Genomic DNA, 23,276 nt, shown 5'->3' on the forward strand with positions numbered 1-23,276 from the left:
AAGGGGAAAGAAAGGTGTTAAAGACAATTTTTTTATCCTGAAACTCGAGCTATTGCAAAGCTTCAGAGGCATGGTCGAGAAACTGGGCATGTTGATGCAGTTTTCAGCTGATATGACAGAGCGCTTACTCATTACACACTGCAAACATCTCTTTGAGTGCACAAACCGACGATCTGCTGATTTTATGGAGCAGTGCATAAGGATCCTCAACCACCAGGAGTCAATGGAATTATTCAACCTGTATGCATTATTCTATTCTCATGGTGCGTCACTTGTCAATGCCATACACATCGAAGATGAAGAAGTGACAACTGTTAATCTGGCGCTTTCCTGGATTTCTTGTGTTTTCCCTGATGAAATGCATTCTGTTCATGGACCTCAGCCAGTTCAGAATCATTTTCTTAAGGGCATTCTTTCTGGAGATGCTCTCACTGCCTTCCATCTGACCTTGATGCCAGATTTTAATGCTCTGACTCCCATCGCCATTGAAACCAAATACTCACTTGTTGATTTCAATCATGCGCTCTCTCAGTTTATCAATCAGTTATCCCTTTGCACTGGCGAGCATACCCGCTGGGACCATAAATACGGACACTTTTTCACATGGAATAAATTTTGACTACAGCTTCACTCTGCTTTCCAGCCACAAGTCATCATGCCAAGCAGAGTGATACAAGCATACCTGCCGAGTGATGCATTCCCCCTCAGAAACTGTGATACTGTCCTAATCAATGTCATGGGTAATGACGGCCAAAGCAGTGAGTCTATTCTTGCACTCGTGTTCCAGATTTAATTCGAGATTATTTTCAGCCAGTCATGTTGCACAAGTTCGACTTATCTTTCAGCCAAAGATTCCATGGGCTTCTGACTTGGTGTTGCCAATGTTCCTCTCAAGTCCACTCCTCTATGTCCAATTCTTCCACTTCATCACTAATCCCAGTGACCATCCTGAACTTGCGATGTGGACAGTAGAGCGCACATACATGACAAACTAATGTGGCAGACATCGTAGGTGTGGTGGTGTCGTGTCGTTATGTAACACATGCCATTGAATTGATACCAGAATATGGTAACAAGGTAGACATGAGGATTTCTTCAGCCACTTGTTTGGAGAGCTATGACCGGTTTTTTCTCAACAGTTTTGCAGATACATCAGGAAAAACCTCTTTTTAAAATTAGGGACAATTCGAGCAAATTCAGTCGAACGTAGAAAAACAAACCACATTTTCTCAAATGCGTGCATAAAAGATCAGATATTCAACAATATCAGCCAATGCGCAGACTCCCAAAATGAAATCAGACCAAGTTGAAAAATTTTAGACACAGGATACTACTACACGATCACACTAAACTATGCAATTCGTGAGCAGCAAGTTGCAGCTCTAACATATGTGCCTTCCTTGCCTCCTCGCACCGTTTGATTTCCACATCCCAATGATCCGCAATGAGTCGATACATGTAATTCTGCGAGACGGTTACAGGAGCAGGAGTCTGACGGTAGGGTGGGACAGGAGTCTCAGGTATTTCTGGTCCCACAGGGGTTGAAAAAATACCCAATTCTGGCACAGCAACCCTGTGTATCAATGGTTTCCAAGCCCTAATCAATCAATCCATCAATCAGAATCTCCTCCCAGACTCTGACATAATTCATAAACTTACTTTTTGACCATGGCTGGGGACTTTCTGACAGGTGATCCCCAGTAAGAACTGGTTGTGCTCGAAACAGTCAGGATATGCTGAGGACTGAATTTCCGTTTTCGTCCTGTGGCTATTTGTGCTGGTTTGTGCTGGTTTGTAATTTTCATATCACTTTGCATCAATATACATTGCATTGTATACACCAGTATACACCATTGCATACATTGCAATCACATACGTCGCATCGCACATACAGTGCAAACTCCGTATTGCAAAGTACAAACTCCGCATCGCAAACACAAACTTTGCATCACTAATAATTAAGTACTTGCAATCTTTGCCTCACGAAGCCCATTACATCATTAATATTGCAAACTACGATTCCCCAAAGAATAAATTGTTGGGGCTAAATTTCTGTTGCCCCACAATTTCTTCCTCCCCACTTTTCTTCCTCCCACCCACCTCTGCCAAGTCTAAGTCTGAGTCAAAAGTCCTGCTGTTTTCCTCCACTGACCACACAAGTTAGAGCAGCAGGATGATTGTTATGTTTAGTCCTATATCACAGGGATCTATTGTATTGGGACAGCTGTGATGCTGTGGTATGTCATCATATTATTTTCATGCGCATATATTCCTGAAATAAGATGAGAATGATGGGACTTGTAGGACATTGTTTTCAACAGAACCTAGCCTCAGATCAGTGCGAGAAGATGATGCTGGTCCCCATGCACTGACTTATTGATGACTTGTCCACACTGGAACCATGAAACCAAGGCTACTCTATGGTGCATGACTTTTTTTATTTGTTGATGCTGTCTTACGCGTCTGCTCGCAACAGGTTGCCAGTGAGTCTTGGACATCCAGGACCTCAGGGGCAAAGCAGTTTGTGACAGTCCAATGCTACTAGGGGATCTCACTGTGGACCGGCGCAAGGTAAGTCATTATGTTGTCGTTCTATACATGCTATATTCACGGTCAATGTCAGGAATACAATAACAAGGCAGCAGAACTAGTGAGCAGTCCATGTTGCTACGGGTTACTATTCTGAGAGGGCTACTACAGGTTGCCGACAATGCTTCAACCAAGGGTGTTTGCAAAGGCCTGTTGCACTAGTTCTCTTGAGCTGTCTCAGGCCGTCTTCCATCTTACCCACCGCCTTCCAGACACTTTTAACACTGTTTCGATCCCCACCTCATACACTTTCGATGCTGCATTCAACACGTTTTCCCAGTTTTATTCCATATTTTCGTCGCTTTCTGTAGTATTTTAGAGCTGTGCTAGTGCGACAGGTGTGTTTTATATCCCAGCATAATCACACAACATCTGAGCATAATCATATTATAGCATGTATGAGCACATTCACCCAGGGAATCAAAAGCACACTCTAATATGCACCAGTGTGATTTTCATATGTTCTGCGAAGAAAAACATAAGGCAGCATCAGAGGCTTTGCCCGTCTTATGTATTGTCAATATGCTAAATCAACCGTTTTATATCCAATATGTGCTAATCTATACATTTTTCCTCAGCCACTACGATAAGCATATTATGGCACACCCCGGCTGTTTCAAGCACAGCCAGTTCTTACTGGGTGTTACGACTAGGATAAGTCTTCTCAACACTGGTCCGAATGGACTGACACGCGAAGCATGTCGAGGGTATCTTACAGGCTAGTGGAATGCTAGCAGGTCTCTCCGTCTATGTCGGTAAGGGTGGCGCCTCGTTGAGATGAAGGTCTAGTGAGAATACGGCTAAGGTGCAGGGAGCGACTTAGAAGTGCAGCGAGGTGTTCAAGGAAGCAAGTGGATTAGACAAGCTAAAGACCAAGTTCTGGGGATCTACCTAGTAGATTAAAGTAAAGAACTAGTACAGTAATTTATCTACTTATATATGCCAATATATAAGGGTTCAAGCTCAGTCTGTATCTAATAGTATATCTATGAATCTATGGCATCATGAGATAAGAGTGCATGAGGTCAACCATGAGGATAGATAAGATACATGAGGCTTAACCTCTGATCAAGCGTGAGGCGCCAAGTGTTGCTGCGCATCTACATGAGGTGGCATGAGGCATACATGCGCCGGTCTAGGTGTCCATGAGGCACACAGCCTCCATGGATCAGGCACAAGGCCTTCTAGGCTAGGGGCGGTGTCACAGCGGTCCAGACTGCTGTCGTTCTAAGTTCTGGCGGCGTGCCGCTGTGTCGGGAGTCTAGCAGAGCGGAGGCTCTTGTAGATGTTGCAGATGACTATAACACTGGGGGTGATCTCCCATCTGCAGAGTCCAGTGAAGGTGAGCATGGACTATAGATTCCAATCAGCTCAGAGAAGCCATTGGCTTATGGCACAACTGAAAAACTGACCGCTTTCCAGCAATCCAATTCTCTTTCTCGGCAATGGAGTCCTGTAACATAGTGAGTCTGATTTTCTGTAGCATATAAATAGAGCCTTCGCACCATTAACATAATTGATTAGTACACTGGCACACAGAAGCACAAGACAACAGTCAGCGATTGAAGTGATGTCAAGGAAATTTCACAGATCAATGTTACACCGAACCGTGAGAATTGAGCTGTCAAGAGGCGCACTCGTCATTCAACATTCAATAACGGATGCTTCGAAACACATGTTCGGCAGCTGCCTGTTCACCCTGTGTACCATCCACCACCTTCCTTGTTACGCTGACCAAGAATCTTTTCAAGACTAACACTCAACCTCACAGCTGTCCCCAACTCTTGCACCATTAAGAGTGTTTAACACTGTCGCTTCAATGCTTGCAGATGTACGGGCGTCTATCTTAATTTAATTTCAACTCATCATTGAAGCTTCGAAGCTGCACCATTTAACTACAATATAGTCACATACACATGTCTGTCAGTAAAGTTGTTAACAAAGAATATACTACACTGATCCAATACATTGCTCATAGTCCAGTCATGCAGGGCCGCCGCACCAAACTTAGGAATTAAGTGCACCAAGTGGCAAATATTACGCACAGGAATAATGCTTGCTTGCCTCTCACCATCCTGAAGTGCGCGCGAGATGCTATACATCCCATGATTAATGTTTGGGGTGGCAGGGAAGGGTGTGAACCACTCGATGTATGCAAGGTGATCAGGGACATTAACCTTGTGAAATAGAGCCCGCTTGACATTGGCCAACAGTGCGAATATGAAACGAACTTGCGCAACACGATATCCTGTTAGTATTCAATTAGCATCAGTGTCTCACATACATAGATCAGGATGTTCACCTTCCACGCCCGTTTTGTTGCCATTGCCCAGATTAATAAGTGCCGTATCAAACCTTGCAGGCACTCTCCTGTCATGGCCATCGTGTCGCACAGGCCATGTGTGTATTGTGTCGACAGTATCATTATTTACCATGCTACCATCATCATGAACAGCACCATAATGGACTTTGTGGAAGACTGATACTGACTGGAACAGAAGGGTGATGTCGCAGGCCGCATCTTCAGACTGCCTTGCAGTCAAATTGGGGTGCATGACTTGGACTATGAAACACGCCACTGCGGCCTGAAAGTGTCATGTACCATAATGTTCAGCTAGTGATGCCAATGGCACTCGTTTGATGGACGGATGCTTTGCCACCTTCAGTTGTTGGGAATATATGATGTCAGAGTGGTGTAGGGGATGATGTGATTGGGAGTTCAGCTGGAGTCTGAGTTGCCATTGAATGAATTTATCATGCCACATGATTTTCTCTCATCGTTCAAGCCACAGAGTCATTTGCATGTATTCGTCCTTATGATTAGTCGCATGATATGCATCCTTCGCCAGGTCAATGTGCAGTCATTTGGTATATTCAGTGTTATAATTGTTCGTTGTTCCAAACAGACAAATCATTGAGACATAGTGCTGGAATGAATGGAGTTTTGGGAGGTTAAATGATGCACGGATACCTAAATTGACGAAGATAGCTTTATTGTCGTGAAATCAATCGAGCGCATCATGGAGGAGCTCTAAAGATGAATCAGAGTGACATGGGTATTGAGCGAGATACAAAAAGTCGAGTATCCCGAGTACAGCATGGACAAGTCTAACTGTGGAAGTGTTGTCAGGCAAACAGATGTCAAGGATGATGCCAAGTAGAAATTGGCATATTTGCTGGTGTTCCGTTCCACTGACTCATGACAGCACTGAGATGCCTTTCATGAAGAGGTGGATGTTGTGGTTTGGAGGGAGCCATTTGCAGCGCGCATCTATTTCTGCCTCGCCGCAAGCTGATTTAATCCAGGCAATGAGATGCTTGACCGGGCCTTGGTACAATTGGTGGAGGACATCTGGCGTGATCGTGTGATAGATATTGCAGTGCGGGAGTTCCTCCCAGAAAGGATGATACAGAGGTTTCATGCCTGCCAGTGATAAGAGGCAAGTCATGACCAGGTCAGCACGATTGAGCTAGAAACAACACATACCTGCATCACGACAAGCTCTCCCAAACTGAGTCGGATGTTCATCAGCCAATGCCAGTGCATCCAAAATCTCATCCAAGTCCCGCAGCTCGAATGGATGATCTTTGCTACCAAGCTCCATCGAAGGTATGTCACATTTTGGACACTCTCCAGTCTTCATGCCGGTCACCAGCAGTTGCTCTGGGTAATCTCCAATGTAGCATGCCACCAGAGGATGACCACGCCGAACAATCCCATCGCCAGTAGCTATCAGCATCCCGTACTTACCCGGCTCCAATCATCTTCCTGCTCTGCCACCCAACCATTGTTGTCGACTTCCTCATCGTTCTCCTCCTTGTTATCACCTTCCTCGTCATTCTCCTCTTTGATATCCCCATCCTGTTCTGGTGAGTCACTCGCCACACAGGTATGCATTTCTTCATAGATATTGACACAGGATGGATTCGTAGTTTGTGCGAGGTGATGGGAGTAACCACTCTCAGTGAACACTGAGCAGCAGCCCTCACAGATTGGCATGATTGAACGGTGAGCCCAGATTAATAACTACAGAACTTTTGGGCTGACAGGCATCAGGTTGACAGGTATCAGGATATAACGGAATGAGCGGTGTAGCACTCAAGCTCGCGCTGAGCACGTATTCTCTTATTTCTCAATACATATCCAATGCCCATTGCGCACTAATCACAACCCGATGCTAACCTGCTCAACCTGATGCTTTGACTAGTGGACCCGATGTTTCAGCCGCATCGGACCCGATATTTTCCCGCACTCTTGTCCTATCTGTGTCCCGTCTTGTCTTGCTAGCCCCACTAAGTGCGTAGTTGATTATTTCGCACATTACTCACGTCGTAGCCAGTGCTATTACATGTTTTCCCATCATCCGCAGCACCTCGTGTTTATTTACATGTACTTTGGACCCGAAATCATCGGCCACTACCTTCGCCTATGGCCTTCCGGATTTCTATGTACTTACATATATATTGGACTGACTACGAGTATTTTCATTATCCAAGTAGTAGGGAGCCGTTTCCCGATACTTGGTGGTCAAACCCGATATTTCATAGTTCTTAGTTGACATTGCGAATATTACTGCTCTTTCTATCCAAAATACCTGTCATTATCATATATCCACATACCACTCGCTTTCCCGACATTCGCTATCGCTAAACCCAAACCTGAAACCCGCTAACCCGAAACCTGAAAACATTGGACCCGACACTTTGGCGTCAGACATCATAGATATACCCTCGGACTTTGTTCCTCGTGCTCGGACTTTTGACCATTTATCATTTCACTAACTACAGACCATTCCAAATAGCTAACCCCTCGGGTCGAACGCACTTGTCTTGCAAGTATAGCAGACTAGGCTGTGCACGACCACAACATTTTTATATTGCTGGCTACTTACTTTGTGTAGTGCCCAGCAATTGTTGTATCTCTACAGCGGGATTTGTAAGTGATTTTTTTCACCTATCTCTTTCCATCTTGTTTGAGTCTCTCACTTTCATGGCATTTGTTTAGGCAACATGTCTCAGGTGCCACTCACTCCCACCAAGAAGGCTGCCATCATGCGAGCAGCCAAGCTGAAGTCTAAGAATCAGCCGCCTGTCCATCAGGCTTTTGACCCAAATATGGCAAAGATTTGGCTAGCTTTATCTAATGAAAAATATTAAAAATATGTATCACAATTACAAATGATATGTTAAAGGAATAGAAAGTCAGACTACATTGGTGGAATCTCCCACAGCTATAATATTGGCAGACCTATCATATCATGTTGCAATCTACTATCACAGTGCTGTGTTATTGTCCAATGAATCTATCTATGTCTAGCTTTATATAGGCAGCCTCTCATGGTAGAAACTGCAATTGGCAACTACATGGTGCAGGGCAATATTGTATTATCATATCTACCAAATAAGTCTGGCTTTGTATAGACAGCCTCTGATGGCGGAGGCTGCAATGAGAAACTATGTGCTGCAGGATGATATTATATTATCATATCCACCAAACTACTGTGGAGTGATATTGACTCATCATGTCCATAAAACATGTCTGACTTTATATAGGCAGCCTCTGATGGCAGAAGCTGCAATTCACAACTGTGTGCTGCAGGGTAAATTGCCTTATCATGTTCACCAAATTGTTCTTATTTTGATCAAGTCTCCAATCAATATCAATTATTCGGGGTGTAACATTGGGTTGTCACAATGCTAAATTTTGATGCTTCATTATCTCAGCCATAGCCTTCAACATAGGGGATCATTGTGCAATATATTTTGTGCTGTATAAATCATGGATGGAGCTTTCATCAATTGCATTAGGGGTCACAGGCTTTACAATAGTGTATTATGAAAAATAACTAAAGACAATGGACTAATTGATGCCAGCACTGGCAGTGGCTTGTAGGGCAGCACATTTTTCCCGAATCTTTGACAGTGCACTGTTTTTGCTGACATTGCGCTGTGCAGATGAAGAATTAGGAAAAACCCGACTGGAAGGTGTTAACTTAGATATTAAGGCGAGGAAATCATTACGAACTGCGTCCACCACGTCATCAGCTTGACTACTTCCTCACTTTCATCAGGATCTTCCAATAGGTCAAGGATGCTATGATAGAAATTTTCTGAGTCCGTCACCATATCGGTACGGGAAAATACGGATGACGAGCTTAATGAAAACTGAACCTGCCAGGGAAGGAAAAATAGTAAAGAGGGATGATTTATTAAATTTCCTGCACACCTGTGTGGCAATATAGGCCAGAGATCCTTTAGTCACAGACTTCATACCGTGCAGGTAAGCATTACTGGAGCACGTAGCTTTAGGATCCTTATCTACCGAACTCGGAGACATGAAGACATGTTTGAAGCCCTATCAAAAAAATCACTTTGATGGAGAATGTACCGCCAATAGAGTGAACTTACAAAGACTAGTATTTCACTCCTCAGTAAACCCTTCCAGGGATCTTCTGTTACGACTGGGATAAGTCGAGCTGTCTAAGTCCGAATGGACGATCTGCTATAAGCAAGACAGACGTGGTTTCTTCTCTCTACAGAAAGGTCAGAAGGTTTCTGGCTAAGGCAAGTGTAGGCGACTCCCTTAGAATAGTGTTTCTTAGATAGCAAGGTTGGAGACCTTGCTAAAGGACGAGTTCCAGGTAAAACCCAGTAGATTAAAGTGAGGAATACAATCGGTAACTACTGTGCTTAAATAGACCATATGGAGCGCACAGACCAGGCTAAGAAAGGAAGGCATAGGATGCGCTATCAATGATAGAAGTACAAGAAGATAGTAGGGTCCGAAGATAAGGGCTATGCATGGGGACAATATCGGTTGCTAACACGATAAGTGGATTTAGTGATGACATGACAAATGTACTGGAACGTGATGACCCTCTTTGTGGTCTTAACCTTCATAGTCCATAGTCCGGTTCTATAGTCAAAAGTGGAGGTGTGAGTTGACCGTAACATTACCCCCCGGTTAGCGTCAAAGTCACCGACTTTGTCTTCAGTTATCCTGGTTCTCATAGTAGATGGTGTCGGTGTCGGCATTGTGGAATTCTAGTTCCTCAGGTTGCACCAGGTACTCTCTCTGGGCACGCGCGAGTTCTTCCTCCTGCTCCCTATCCTTCTGGGCTTCCCACTTGGCTAAAGCTTCGTAGAAGCCTTCGTCGGTATATACCAACAGGAACTCTGGTTTGAGCGTTGCATAAGGGCAGTAGATAGAGAAGTGCCCAGGCTTCTGGTCACCGCAGACGTGGCAGTGGTACAATGCACAGTTTCTGTGCTTGTGGCCAAGCTTCTTACAGAGCTGGCAAATGAAGTTGGCATCAGTTATGGTGCCAACAGTTTGGTTAAGTAAGGGGGATTTGACAGTAATGGTGGAGGCAGATGCATCCGTGGTGAGGTCAATGACCTCACACTTCTTTCCTTTGGATGATTTGGCTTTTGTTACGCCATGAACGATGGCTCCCTTATGGAGTCTCCTCTTGTAGACTTCATTTGGGGTCGGGACAGGTAGAGGTTGAGGGTTCTCTCCAACCGAAGCTGGATCAGGTAGAACAGCGGGGGGAGTGCTAGCAATAGGAGGCAGCGGGCAGCCGACTTGGAAGGCATTTCGATCAGCAACAATCTGTATAATTTCCTTGCAGATAGTACTGAAATCAGTAGGAAAGAGCTGAAGCATAAGCGAGCATATATGCCACTGGATATGGTTTCAGGATAGCCTAAGGGCATCATTTTCTATTAAGGCGAGATCTTCTTCTAGGCGCTGAGTAGCTCTGATGATGTGGATGTAGGTGGCACTGACGCCTGCCGAGGCTGCTGGTTGACTGGCAAGATACTTCTCGATCTCAAGGGCGTGGGTGATGGAAAGGACGGTGGTTTCGATGACAACGTCATCTTCAATGCTCATAATGTTTTCGTCAAAGGGGGATTCGCTGAGGGAGAGGGAGGAGACGTTGGATTCAGTAGGGGAAGGTGTTACAGGGATCTGTAACACCTACTAGAGCCCCAGCTCTCCCTACGCCTGCCCCCGCTCTGCTAGATTCCCCGCGCGGCGGTGCGCCACCTGCGCCTAGAAAGACAGCGGTTTGGACCGCTATGACCCCGCCCCATGGCGCTATGACCCCGCCTGGCGCTATGACCCCGCCCCTGGCCTAGACGGCCTTGTACCTGATCCATGGAGGCAGTACGCCTCATGGACACCCTAGATCAGCGCATGCATACAGCATGTCGCTTCATGAAGATCCGGAGCGCGCTTGGCGCTTCCTGTACCTATGTGCAGCTGCCCTTGGCGCAGCATGCTTGATCAGAGGTTAAGCCTCATGTATCTTATCTGAACCTCATGTCTGGCTATCATAGATTTACGATATACTATTGATTACAGACTGAGCTAGAATACTTGTAGTACTTCCCTATAAGTAGACACAGATTATTGTACTTAGACTTTACTTTAATCTACTAGGTTCATCCCCAGAACTTGCTCATCTAAGCCTACCAGCTTCCTTGTGTGAGACCGCACTTCTAAGTCGCCCCGATACGACTTAGCACGTATCCGCTAGCCCTGCATCTCGACGAGCGCCGTCTTACCGAGATCGCCGGAGGAATCCTTGACATTCCATCAAGGCCAGACCACGCTCAGCTTCAGTAGACTCACTCGAGTCTTCGCTGAGAAGACCTATCCTAGTTCGCACACGCCGACCGACGGTCAGCGTAACAGAAGGGGTCTGAGGAGCAGGCATGTTCTGGTTTTGTTGGATGGGTTTGTTCGAAGGGGACTGAGGGTTTTTTAGTTCAACTCGTGCTGCTTCTTATAGACCTTTAGCAGGTCTTTGGAGTTTTCCAGATTCTCCGCAGGAATCCATTCGTTGCTTCCAGAAGAATATCCTTTCCAGGATACGAGATAGCGTCTTTGTTTACCCATACCCTTGTGACTCAAGATGGCTTCCACTTCGTATTCTTCTTCTTGATTGACTATATCAGGAGGTGGTTCTTGGAAGTTCGGTCCGTGGATTTCCATTTCATGATAGGACAATAGTTCGGAAGCATGGAACGTGGGGTGGACCTTCCATTGTTCTGGGAGTTTTAGGGTGAAGGTGATAGGAGATAGGACCACAGTTATGGGGAATGGCCCGTGCCGTTTGGGTGCAAGTTTCCTAGATGGGAGTGTGGTCATAAGATTAGCTGCGGATAGCCAGACCTTATCTCCTATCTTCCAAGGTTGATACTTCTTCTTGTGCAATCTTTCTGCCATTCATTGCATAGCAATGTTGTGGCAGGAAATGGCTTCTTCCCTAATCTTCTGGAGGATGCGGACCCTTTCTTCTGTGGCGGGAGTATCAGAGGACGGTAGGACGTGGGGAATTCCACGGGGTTCATACCTCATCATAAGGAAGAAAGGGGAAGCATTCCTTGCCTCATGTTTATGGTGATTGTGTACAAATTTGGCAAGAGGGAGATGGTTGGACCATTCGTGGGGATTAGTCCTGCAATAGATTCGTAAATAGGTTTCTATTTCCTAGTTGAGCCATTCAGTCTGTCCATCGGTCTGCAGATGATAGGCAGTTGAGGCAGCGACTTGGTATCCAAGAAGACGAGCTAGTTCTCTGAGAACTTTGAGATGAATTGGGGGCCATGGTCAGAAATCACTTTTTCATGGAGTCCAAAGTGTTTAAAAACATTTTTGAGAAACAGCTTGGCCACTCCTTCTGAGGAGATGTTCTTGTTACAGGGGGAAATAATCACCCCCTTCGTAAGACCATGGTCTACCACGACCATGATGGAGTCAAAGCCGCTAGAAATGGGCAGGTCAGTGACAAGGTCAACTGAGACCTGAGAAAACGGGCGAGTTGCGGAGGAGGGAATCGGGATGAGAGGGGGGGTAGTAGGGTGGGTGTCAACCTTCATTTGTTGACACAGAGCGCACCCAGCTACATAGGAGCGGATGAAGGTGCCCATGGCGGGCCACCAGTAATCCTGCTTGATGAGTTCCTCGGTCTTGAACCGGCCAGGATGGCCAGCAGTAGGATGGTCATGGTGCCGCGCCAGAATGGCAGACCGCTGTGAGGGTGGAATGTAGGTGCGGGATTTAGAGTATAGTACCCCATCCATGATGTTCCAGTCAGAGAGCGCCGACTTCATTGGAGGCAAGCAGATGTCATCGAGGGCATCACTAGCGACGGAGAAAACAGGATCATCCAAAGAGTTTTGGGCAAGGGCGGTAGCAAGCTCATCACCGAGCAGTCATACAAACATGGAATCGGGCAACAGCATGCAATCCTCATTGTCATGTTCGCCGAGGCCATGATCAGGGTGTCGAGAGAGGGCATCAGGAGCGGCAAGCTTCATTCCAGGGACATGATGCAATTCGAGGTCAAAGTTGGACAGAGTGAGCTGCCAATGCGCCTGTCTACAGGAAAGCTTCTGTGCTTTCGAGAAGTAGAGAAGGTTCAAGTGATCAGTGAATACGAGGACAGGGTGAGGGTTTTCTTCCAGATAATGACGCCATTCGTTGAGGGCGCGGATAATAGCGAGTAGTTTGCGATCGAAGATTTCGTAGTTTCGTTCAGCTGAATTCAGGGATTGAGAGAGGTATTCACAGGGGTGGTAGACTCCATTCTCATCAGTTTGCTAGAGCACAGCCCCAGTTGCTACTAGGGAGGTGTCGGTTATGAGGGCGAACTGCCGTGTAGGGTCAGGGTTACGTAGCACTGGTTTCGACGTAAAGTGTTGTTTAAGACTGTCAAAGGATTTCTGGCATGCGGGGGACCATACAAAACTGCGATCCTTTTTTGTAAGGTCAATTAGTGGTCAGGCAATGTTGGAGTAGTGATACACAAATGCCCTGTAAAAGTTGCAAAACCCCAGGAAGGAGCGAGTTTCTTTTACAGAGGTCGGGACCAGCCAATCCTTTATCCCATCAACTTTGGCATGCTCCATACCTACTTCTCCTGGTCGAATGACCATTCCAAGGTATTCCACTTCTTTTGCATCAAAGGTGCATTTCTCTGGTTTCACGAATAACTGTTCTTGGTGAAGAATGTCCAATATCCGTCTGGTCTGATCATGATGTTCTGCAAGATTGGAGGAGAAGATGAGCAAGTCATCCATGTATATGACAAGCCATCCTTCGTTTATTTCAGATTGGAATCGATCGTTCATATAGGACTGGAAGGTGGCGGGAGAGTTTGTTAATCCAAAGAACATTACCGTAGGTTCGAACAGTCCTTCTTTGGTAGTGAAAGTGGCTTTCCATCTATCATCGGGGTGGATCCGGATATTATTATAGCCGGAGCGTACATCGATCTTAGTGAAATGCTGCGCTTTGTAGAGCTGTTCAATAAGGGATTTTGGGAGAGGGAGTGGATACTGATTGCATATGGTCCAGTCATTTAGGTAGCAATAGTCTTGGCAGGGGCGCAATTCTCCACTCTTCTTTCCTACAAAGAAAAATCCACTAGCTTGCGGGGATTTCGATGGTACAATGAATCCTTTTTCTGTATTTTCCTTGATGAATGTTTTTACTGCTTCTCTTTCTCTTCCAGACAACGGGTAGATCTTGGATGTTTTTGGGATGAACCCAGGTTTTAGATCAATGCGATGATCTATCCCCGGTCGTTCAGGTGGTAGTTTGTTGAGACCATCTTTCACGAAGACATCAGTGTAAGTATGGAGGTAGGGAGGGACAAGTTCTTCGAAACTCTTCTTCATTTTCTCTTGTTCTCCAGCGAGAGCAAACTCCTGAGCTTTGTTGCTAGACTTCTGGTAGTTCTGTTCCTGCAGGGAGGTGCCGTCTTTGGTTAAGGGGGTGTCAAAGGAGATGTCAGAAATTATCCTGACTTGGGAACCGTCAGGAGAGTACTCAATCAGGACCTCTTCGTCGGTTAGGGGATAGGAGGATGGATCGTTAATGGGTGGTGCAAAATTTTCTGACCATACATCTTCTTTGGTATCGTAATCTGGTTCGTCTTGATCAGGCATGAGAGGAGGGAGTTCGTTATCAGAGACTTCTTCTATTGAGGTTTTTGGATAGATGGGTCCCAGTGGAGGGGCTTTCTTTAGTCAGAGTTCTCCCAATCTCGAGATATTTCTTTCTGCACGAGCCCCTTCAGTGACAAATTCCGTATTATATGGGCCACCTAGCTTACATAATATCCCATATGAGATGGGCCAGCGGATTATGGGCCCATGTTGTGTATATTCTTGATGATGATGGATGGGCCGGGAAACATATTATTTCCGATGGAGACAGGTGGGCCCATGTATGGCAATGATATATATATCCTTGATGTTGACTGATGGGCCGGGGGAATATGATCATTCATGGAGATGGGTGGGCCCATCTGGGTAATATGTAGAGTAGGATATTATAGACAGCTGGGCTGAAGAGAGATGTAAGGCAAATATTGTTATATAGACGGGCGGGCCGATGGGGGTGTATTACATATATGGGTGGGCCGAGGTAGGGGAATATTACATAGATGGGTGGGCTGACGTGGGGTGTATTACATATACAGGTGGGCCGACGAAAGAGATATCAAATAGACGGGTGGGCCGAGGGTGCGATAAAATATTTATTACATAGACAGGTGGGCCGAGGTGGTGTATAATTATATAGATGGGTGGGCCGATGTAGGATGTATTATATAGACAGGTGGGCCAACATAGGATGTATTACATAGACGGGTGGGCCGACGTGGGGGATAATACATAGATGGGTGGGCTGACATGGGGGAATTGTACATAGATGGGTACATATATGGGTGAGCCTAGATATGTTTCATCAAGACATACAGCTGATGTAGCCACCAGCGAATCAAACATGTACACTATGAGTGCATATACCTACCATCGACCACCAAATCTAAACCCCTAAGCACGAAAACATGAATTGACCATGTGTGGCATTGACCAATAATCGAGGACTGAAGTGGAAAAACCCCAAACCGAGATTTACCAAGCCCCGAACCCCGAAATTGTGGACTGCTGGGTCTCGGGGGTTGGGGGTGGGCACTCGGGACTTGGGAAATTTGGGGAGATCAATAAAATTTGATTTACAACCAAGTTGATTGACAAACACATTGACTTACCCATTTTTGAAATATATTTTTGTTGTCTCACATACTGAGTTCCGAGTTCCGGGACCCCGAACCCGAAACCCGGCAGTCCACAATTTCAGGGGTTCAGGGGTTGGTAAAATGTGTATGGATATATGAAGGGTTGATTTAAACATTTTTAAAAGATGTCTCATATCAAATGTCAAGTCCCAAGTTTCGATTTCCAGGTTTCGGGAGTGCCGAGTGCCGAAGCCCGGAGTCCTGAAACCCGGAGTCACAAAACCCGGAAATCAAAACTCGGGACTTGACATTTGATATGAGACATCTTTCAAAAATGTTTAAATCAACCTTTCATATATCCATACACATTTTACCAACCCCTGAACCCTGAAATTGTGGACTGCCTGGTTTCGGGATTCGGGGGTCTCAGAACTTGGAACTCGGTATGTAGGACAACAAAAATATCTTTCGGGGTTCAGGGGTTAGTGAAATGTTTATAGATATACGTAGGTTAATTCAAACATGTCTGAAAAATTTCGTTCATCTCAAATGTCAAATCCTGAGTTCCAGGTTTCGGGACTTGGCACCCGGCACCTGGCACTCGGGGTTCGGCACTGAAAATTTGACATTCGGGTGTTCGGGTTTCGGGTGATATCTAAATCACAACAGCTTCGAGTTCTGCCAAAGCATGAAACTTGAAACCCAGTGTGCAACATGTTGATTTTTCATTTATATCACACAAATAACCAAGTGCCAAGTGCCAAGTGCCGAAGCCCGAGACCCGAAAATATGTATATAACATTTCCATTTTTCACTTGTTGCACAAATCACTGAGTTTCAAGTGCCGAAACCCGAAACTCAAAACCTGGTGTGCAACATGTTCATTGTTCATTTACATTACACAGATCATCGAGTTCCGAGTGCCGAGGGCCAAAACCCGAAGCCCGAGACCCGAAAATATGTGCGCAACATGTCCATTTTTCACTTACTGCACAAATCACCGAGTTTCAAGTGCCAAAGCATGAAACTTGAAACCCAGTGTGCAACATGTCCATTTTTTATGTACATTACACAATCCATTGAGTTCCGAGTGCCGAGGGCCGAGACCCGAAGCCCGAGACCCGAAATATGTATGCAACATTTCCATTTTTCACTTGTTGCACAAATCACCGAGTTTCAAGTGCTGAAACCCGAAACTCGAAACCTGGTGTGCAACATGTTCATTGTTCATTTACATTACACAGATCATTGAGTGCCAAGGGCTGAATACTGAAACCCGAAGCCCGAAAACATGTATGCCACATGCCCATCTACTCATTGCACAAATCACCAAGTGTCGAGTGCCGAAACCCGAAACACAGTACTTCAAATGGACATGAATTCTGTCTTTGTATGTATTATCCATTGGTGTAGGGTTGAAATAACTTGGGAATTGTATTTGTCAGTGCTCAGTAGTTGGTAGTTGGTAGTTGGTAGTTGGTAGTTGGTAGTTGGTAGTTGGTGGTTGGTAGTCAATATAGGCAAATGATAATGAAAAATGAAAGTTGTTATTACGCTTAACTTCCTTACCGAAGGTTGTAGTCCGAGTCTAGGGGAGTGTATTGGTAGTCTTTTCTTGTCCATCAGTTATCATTTAACCGAGATATAAGCTAAAGAAATCTGAAACATCAGCGATAATGAAAAATGAAAGTTATTATTATGTTTAAGTTCCTGAACAAAAGTTGTAGTCCGAGCCAAGGTGAGTGTATTGGTAGTTTTTTCTTGTCAATTGGTTATCTCGTTACTCAGTACTCGGTACAAGGGAATCAGTACTCGGTATTTGATTCTGATACTCGGTACTCGGTTCTGATACTTGGTACCCGAGAATCAGTAGTCAGGTACTCGGTACTTGGTTCTAATTCTCGGTACCTGGGAATCAATAGTTGGGTACTCCAGCCAATAGTCCCAAGTCCCGAGTACTGATACTTGGTATTCGGTAGTCAGGTTTGGAACTTGGGTCTTGGTTGGCTGGAGTTTGTGAGCTAGTGTGTATACTTGCCATTTTGCCTGATAAGGGGCCCATGCCTTCAAAACATTGAATCTTCATAATCAGAAACCTGGGGTACATTTCAAATATCTTAAGTATCATAGACATAAATTTACAGACAGATCAACCAAGAATTGAGTACTGAGGAAGTGAAATGGGTAAGAAATTGAGTGTGGGAAACTTCAAAGACCCAAAGCATCGAAATGGTTAGTTGAGCAGTGGTAGGACTTTAATGCTGGGTCAACTTATATTTTCACTATATCCCTTCTACCCACCCCCTACCCTCAGGGCAGTAGGCAGTATGGGTTCCTTGGGTAGTTTACGATCTATCCTACATATTTGTAATGATATTTTCGGCCTGAATCATATATAAATGTGACTTTGTATAAAAGATGTCTATTGTCACTCTCCACACATATGTCATTTTGCCTATCATTACATCAATCCTTCATGAATTTTTCTAGGCTTTTAAGCTATTATAATGAATGTATATGGGTGTTATTCCAGGACTCTCATCACATCACAGGCTTGTTATGTTGGATATCTCGACATAATGTGCAAGTCTCACTATTAATATTCATTCTTTTATCTTTACACTCACTTACTACACACATGTATTTCATTTGTCATTATTAATGTTTCAGATTTCTTTAGCTTATATCTCGGTCACATGGTAACCAATGATGAGAAAAGACTACAAATAAACTCACCTAGACTCGGACTACAACCTTCATTAAGCTGACTACTGATTCCCGGGTACCGAGTATCAAAACCAAATACTGAGTACCAATTACCATGTACCGAGTACTGCATAATGAGTAACAAGATAACCAATTGACAAGAAAATACTACCACTACACTCACCTGGACTTGGACTACAGCCTTCGGTAAGGAAGTTAAGCATAATAACAACTTTTATTTTTTCATTATTGCTGATGTTTTGCTGAATGACAAGGAAAGACTACCAAGACACTCACCTTGACGTGGACTACAACTGTCATTTTTCATTATCATTTGCCTATATTGACTACTGAGTCTCGAGTACTGACCACTGACCACCGATCACTGAGTACCAAGTACCGAGTACTGACAAATACAATTACCAAGTTATTTGAACCCTACACCAATGGATAATACATACAAATACAATTCGTGTCCATGTGAAGTACTGGGTTTCAGGTTTCAACACTCGACACTTGGTGATTTGTGCAACAAGTGAAAAATGGACATGTTGTGTACATGATTTTGGGTTTTGGGCTTTGGGTCTCAGCCCTTGGCACTCGGAACTCGATGATCTGTGTAATGTAAATGAAAAATGGACATGTTGCACACTGGGGATTGAGTTTCGGGTTTTGGCACTCGAAACTTGGTGATTTGTGCAGTGAGTGAAAAATGGACATGTTGTGCACATATTTTCGGGGTTCAGGTTTCGGCCCTCGGAACTCGATGACTTGTGTAATATAATTGAACAATGGACATGTTGCACACCCAGTTTTGAGTTTCAGGTTTCGGCACTTGAAACTCGGTGATTTGTGCAACAAGTGAAAATGGAAATGTTGCATACATATTTTCGGGTCTCAGGCTTCGGGTCTCGGCCCTTGGCACTCAGAACTCGATGATTTGTGTAATATAAATGAAAAATGGACATGTTGCACGCCGGGTTTCGAGTTTCAGGTTTTGGCACTCAAAACTTGGTGATTTGTGCAACAAGTGAAAAATGGACATGTTGCGCACATATTTTCGGGGTTCGAGTCTCAGCCCTCGGCACTTGGAACTCGATGATCTGTGTAATGTAATGAAAAATGGACATGTTGCATGCCGGGTTTTGAGTTTTGGGTTTCGGCACTCAAAACTCGGTGATTTGTGCAATGAGTGAAAAATGGACATGTTGTGTACATATTTTCGGGTCTCGGGCTTCGGGTTTCGGCCCTTGGCACTCGGAACTCGATGATCTGTGTAACATAAATAAAAAATCAACATGTTGCATGCCGGGTTTCGAGTTTCAGGTTTTGGCACTCAAAACTTGGTGATTTGTGCAACAAGTGAAAAATGGACATGTTGCATACATATTTTCAGGTCTCGGGGTTCGGGTCTCGGCCCTCGGCACTCGGAACTCGATGATCTGTGTAATGTAAATGAACAATGAACATGTTGCACACCAAGTTTTGAGTTTTGGGTTTCAGCACTTGAAACTCAGTGATTTGTGCAACAAGTGAAAAATGGAAATGTTGTGTACATATTTTCGGGTCTCAGGCTTCGGGTTTCGGGCACTCGGCACTCGGAACTTGATGATCTGTGTAATGTAAATGAACAATGAACATTTTGCACACCCAGTTTTGAGTTTCGGGTTTTGCCACTTGAAACTCAGTGATTTGTGCAACAAGTGAAAAATGGAAATGTTGCATACATATTTTCGGGTCTTGGGCTTCGGGGTTTCGGCACTTGGCACTTGGCACTTGGTTATTGTGTGATATAAATGAAAAATCAACATGTTGCACACTGGGTTTCAAGTTTCATGCTTTGGCACTCGAAACTCAGTGATTTGTGCAGTGAGTGAAAAATGGACATGTTGAACAATGGGTTTCAGGGTCTCAGGTTTGAAAAATAGCATAATAACAACTTTCATGTTTTCATTATCATTTGCCTATATTGACTACCGAGTCCGATAAGGGACCCCTTGGATGATCCATTGCTCAATGAAATACTACCTGATTGGAAGTGTGCTGGTTATCAGATATTCATTTGTCAACTCCCGGGTCCCGGAACTTGGAAGTCAGTACGGTTGACCCAAATTGGGTGGTTGGAACTTGGCATCTCATAGGGCAACACAAGCTTCGCACCCCGGATTCCAAATTCTGCAAGACAACCTGTGCACCATCAAAGGCCATGTCAGGAGATCACCTGCTGCTCCGGGAACTCGGGAACTTTGATTTATTACCTCCTCTGAGTACGGTTGACCCAAAGGTTGATAATCGGAACTTGGCTTCTCGTAGGGCAACACAAGCTTCGCACCCCGGATTCCAAATTTTGCAAGACAACCTGTGCACCATCAAAGGCCATGTCAGGAGATCACCTGCTGCTCCGGGAACTTGGTAACTTTGATTTATTACCTCCTCTGATTTGGTTGATGTACAACTACCTCAGCTCCATCATGTCTACAATTATGATACACATGGGCCCACCCATCTATATTTTATACCACCCTTGGGCCCACCCGTCTAATACAACATCCCATACAACACCCTCAGCCCACCCGTCTAATTTAATATGGTCCTGGGCCCACCCGTGAATGTGATAACAAGTACCTACCCATCTATCTCATACACATCTACCTTAATACACCCATCTGCATAATATCCAACTACCTCGGCCCACCCATCTACCTAATATTCATGTACATCGGCCCACTCATCTACTCTATATATTCCCTGCATGGGCCCACCCACCTCCATCAGGAATAATTGCCTCCCAGCCCATCCGTCATAGTCAAGGATATTTTATCATGGGCCCATGGTCCGCTGGCCGTATCATACGGGATATTATGCACGTCCGTTCCCTCGTATTATACGGAGATAGGTCACTGTAATATGTGTCTGCACAGGGATGCTTCGGGAAAAGAGTGACGAAAGGTTACATCGTTTTCTGAGATGGTCAATATCCTTTCAATCTTGAGGGATCGTTCTGTTGGAGGGAGAGATAATGTTTTGTCCGTCCAATTGATCGTGGGATTTAACGCTCTTAACCAAGGAAATCCGAGCAAAATTTTATCCTTTTTTGCAAGCTTGGTTATTGAACTTTCCTATCATGGTTCGTTCATCGATTGTGACGGTGAGGATGCAATAGTGAGATACGAGTCCTCCTATAGCATCGGATCCATCTGCGGTGGTAACAGGAAAAGGTGTTGAGAGTTTATGGGTTCTAATTCCATGCAGCTTAACAGAACACTTCACTGATGAAGGTTCCACTTGCTGGAGTCGACGACCATTGAGGTTTTGATGGTTTTCATACGCTTGTTGGAAACAATGGTAGCGGGAATACGGAGCTCCTTTTTATTTCCAAGTGATTGCACAAGTCATATAGGGATAGAAGGTACTGACATTTACAGCCTTCTGGCTTTAAAAATCCAATCTCCATGAAGCATTGGTTATACTTCTTCTTCATCACTACTCTCTCTTCTTTCTCTACTTTCCTGCGGACGGGCATTTTTCTGTTTCTTGTCTTCGCACAGATGAAAGTAGTGTCATTGGCATGATGCCCATATCTGGTGACAGTTAAAGAATCATCCTTCTTTAGTGTCTCTTCATTTCTGGTTCAGAGAGTCGGTCTACTTCCATGGCATCATCCCTTTGAGGAGTGAAGTGGCGATCCCCATACTTCTTCTTCTTTTGGAAGGATGGGTTTTCTCGTCTTTGGATAGCTTTTAATCTTTGAAAATGCATTATCCACGTTAATGCAGGTGGCAACAACCGTTTTCAAAGTCATCTAGACCTTCCCCAGTATGGTAGAGATTGTTACAAAGACCTTTGTCAAGTCCTTCACGAAAGGAACTCTACTTTGGGTGACATCTCTCGATTATATACCATGCTTTGTGGGCAAGAAGGCGATAGTTGGAGATATAGGTTGGAGATCTCCTTTCAGTTTCAAGAGGCCTGGACTTTAGCCATAGCTGTCCCACCGGGTCGATGGCTCCGAAGGCTTATTTAAATGGACTTTGAAGTCAGCCCAGGTTCCATATCCGATGATGGTTTCGGCTGTGTTTACCCTTTTAGGATTCTGGGCAGCCTCCATGAAGTCTTCTTTCCAAGCAGCAGTGTTGCCCTTGGTCATAAATGTTAGTGCGAAGATAACTTTCTTTTATCGCTGTCGTAGATCTTGTCATTGATGTCAAGGTATGCATTACAGTTCAACATGAACCTATGTGATTCGTCGCGGTCTCCATCAAATTCAGGAGGAGTACCAATCTTGATTTCTGTTTCTTGGTAGTCATGGCATTCAAAGGTGGTATGGGCAGTAATGCACCTAGGTCAGGGCTCCGATCAAGGGAGTTAACGAAGTCATGGTGTCAGGAGACGTCGCAGATGGCGGCTCTATGGTAGGACTTAATCTTTTTACGACTGGGATAAGTCGAGCTGTCTAAGTCCGAATGGACGATCTGCTATAAGCAAGACAGACGTGGTTTCTTCTCTCTACAGAAAGGTCAGAAGGTTTCTGGCTAAGGCAGTGTAGGCGACTCCCTTAGAATAGGTTTCTTAGATAGCAAGGTTGGAGACCTGCTAAAGGACGAGTTCCAGGTAAAAACCCAGTAGATTAAAGTGAGGAATACAATCGGTACTTGTGCTTAAATAGACCATATGGAGCGCACAGACCAGGCTAAGAAAGGAAGGCATAGGATGCGCTATCAATGATAGAAGTAAGAAGATAGTAGGGTCCGAAGATAAGGGCTATGCATGGGGACAATATCGGTTGCTAACCGATAAGTGGATTTAGTGATGACATGACAAATGTACTGGAACGTGATGACCCTTTTGTGGTCTTAACCTTCATAGTCCATAGTCCGGTTCATAGTCAAAAGTGGAGGTGTGAGTTGACCGTAACATCTTCAGGATCATATACACATCCAG

The 23,276-nt window shown here is 44.8% G+C and overlaps 2 protein-coding genes across 2 annotated transcripts; both read right to left on the reverse strand.

Annotated features, from left to right (window-relative positions):
* Nucleotides 1-4,484: 4,484 nt before the first annotated feature.
* On the reverse strand, nt 4,485-6,589 carry F5147DRAFT_748926 (uncharacterized protein; the record flags this gene model as incomplete). The annotated part of the gene is made up of 8 exons (XM_041440118.1): nt 4,485-4,837; nt 4,892-5,167; nt 5,192-5,360; nt 5,511-5,578; nt 5,642-5,765; nt 5,799-6,013; nt 6,077-6,319; nt 6,376-6,589. 8 exons carry the CDS (start codon nt 6,587-6,589, stop codon nt 4,485-4,487), a joined length of 1,662 nt encoding a protein of 553 aa, XP_041284401.1.
* A 1,860-nt stretch (nt 6,590-8,449) lies between these two features.
* Nucleotides 8,450-9,042, reverse strand: F5147DRAFT_590005 (uncharacterized protein; the record flags this gene model as incomplete). The annotated part of the gene is made up of 4 exons (XM_041432156.1): nt 8,450-8,567; nt 8,615-8,760; nt 8,816-8,944; nt 8,998-9,042. Coding segments are annotated over 4 exons (438 nt in total), but the record flags the coding sequence as incomplete, so codon positions are not given.
* Between the last annotated feature and the right edge of the window lie 14,234 nt (nt 9,043-23,276).

The sequence above is a fragment of the Suillus discolor genome (genome assembly GCF_016758755.1).
Source record: "Suillus discolor strain FC423 chromosome Unknown F5147scaffold_278, whole genome shotgun sequence".
NCBI classification, from domain to species: Eukaryota; Fungi; Basidiomycota; class Agaricomycetes; order Boletales; family Suillaceae; genus Suillus; species Suillus discolor.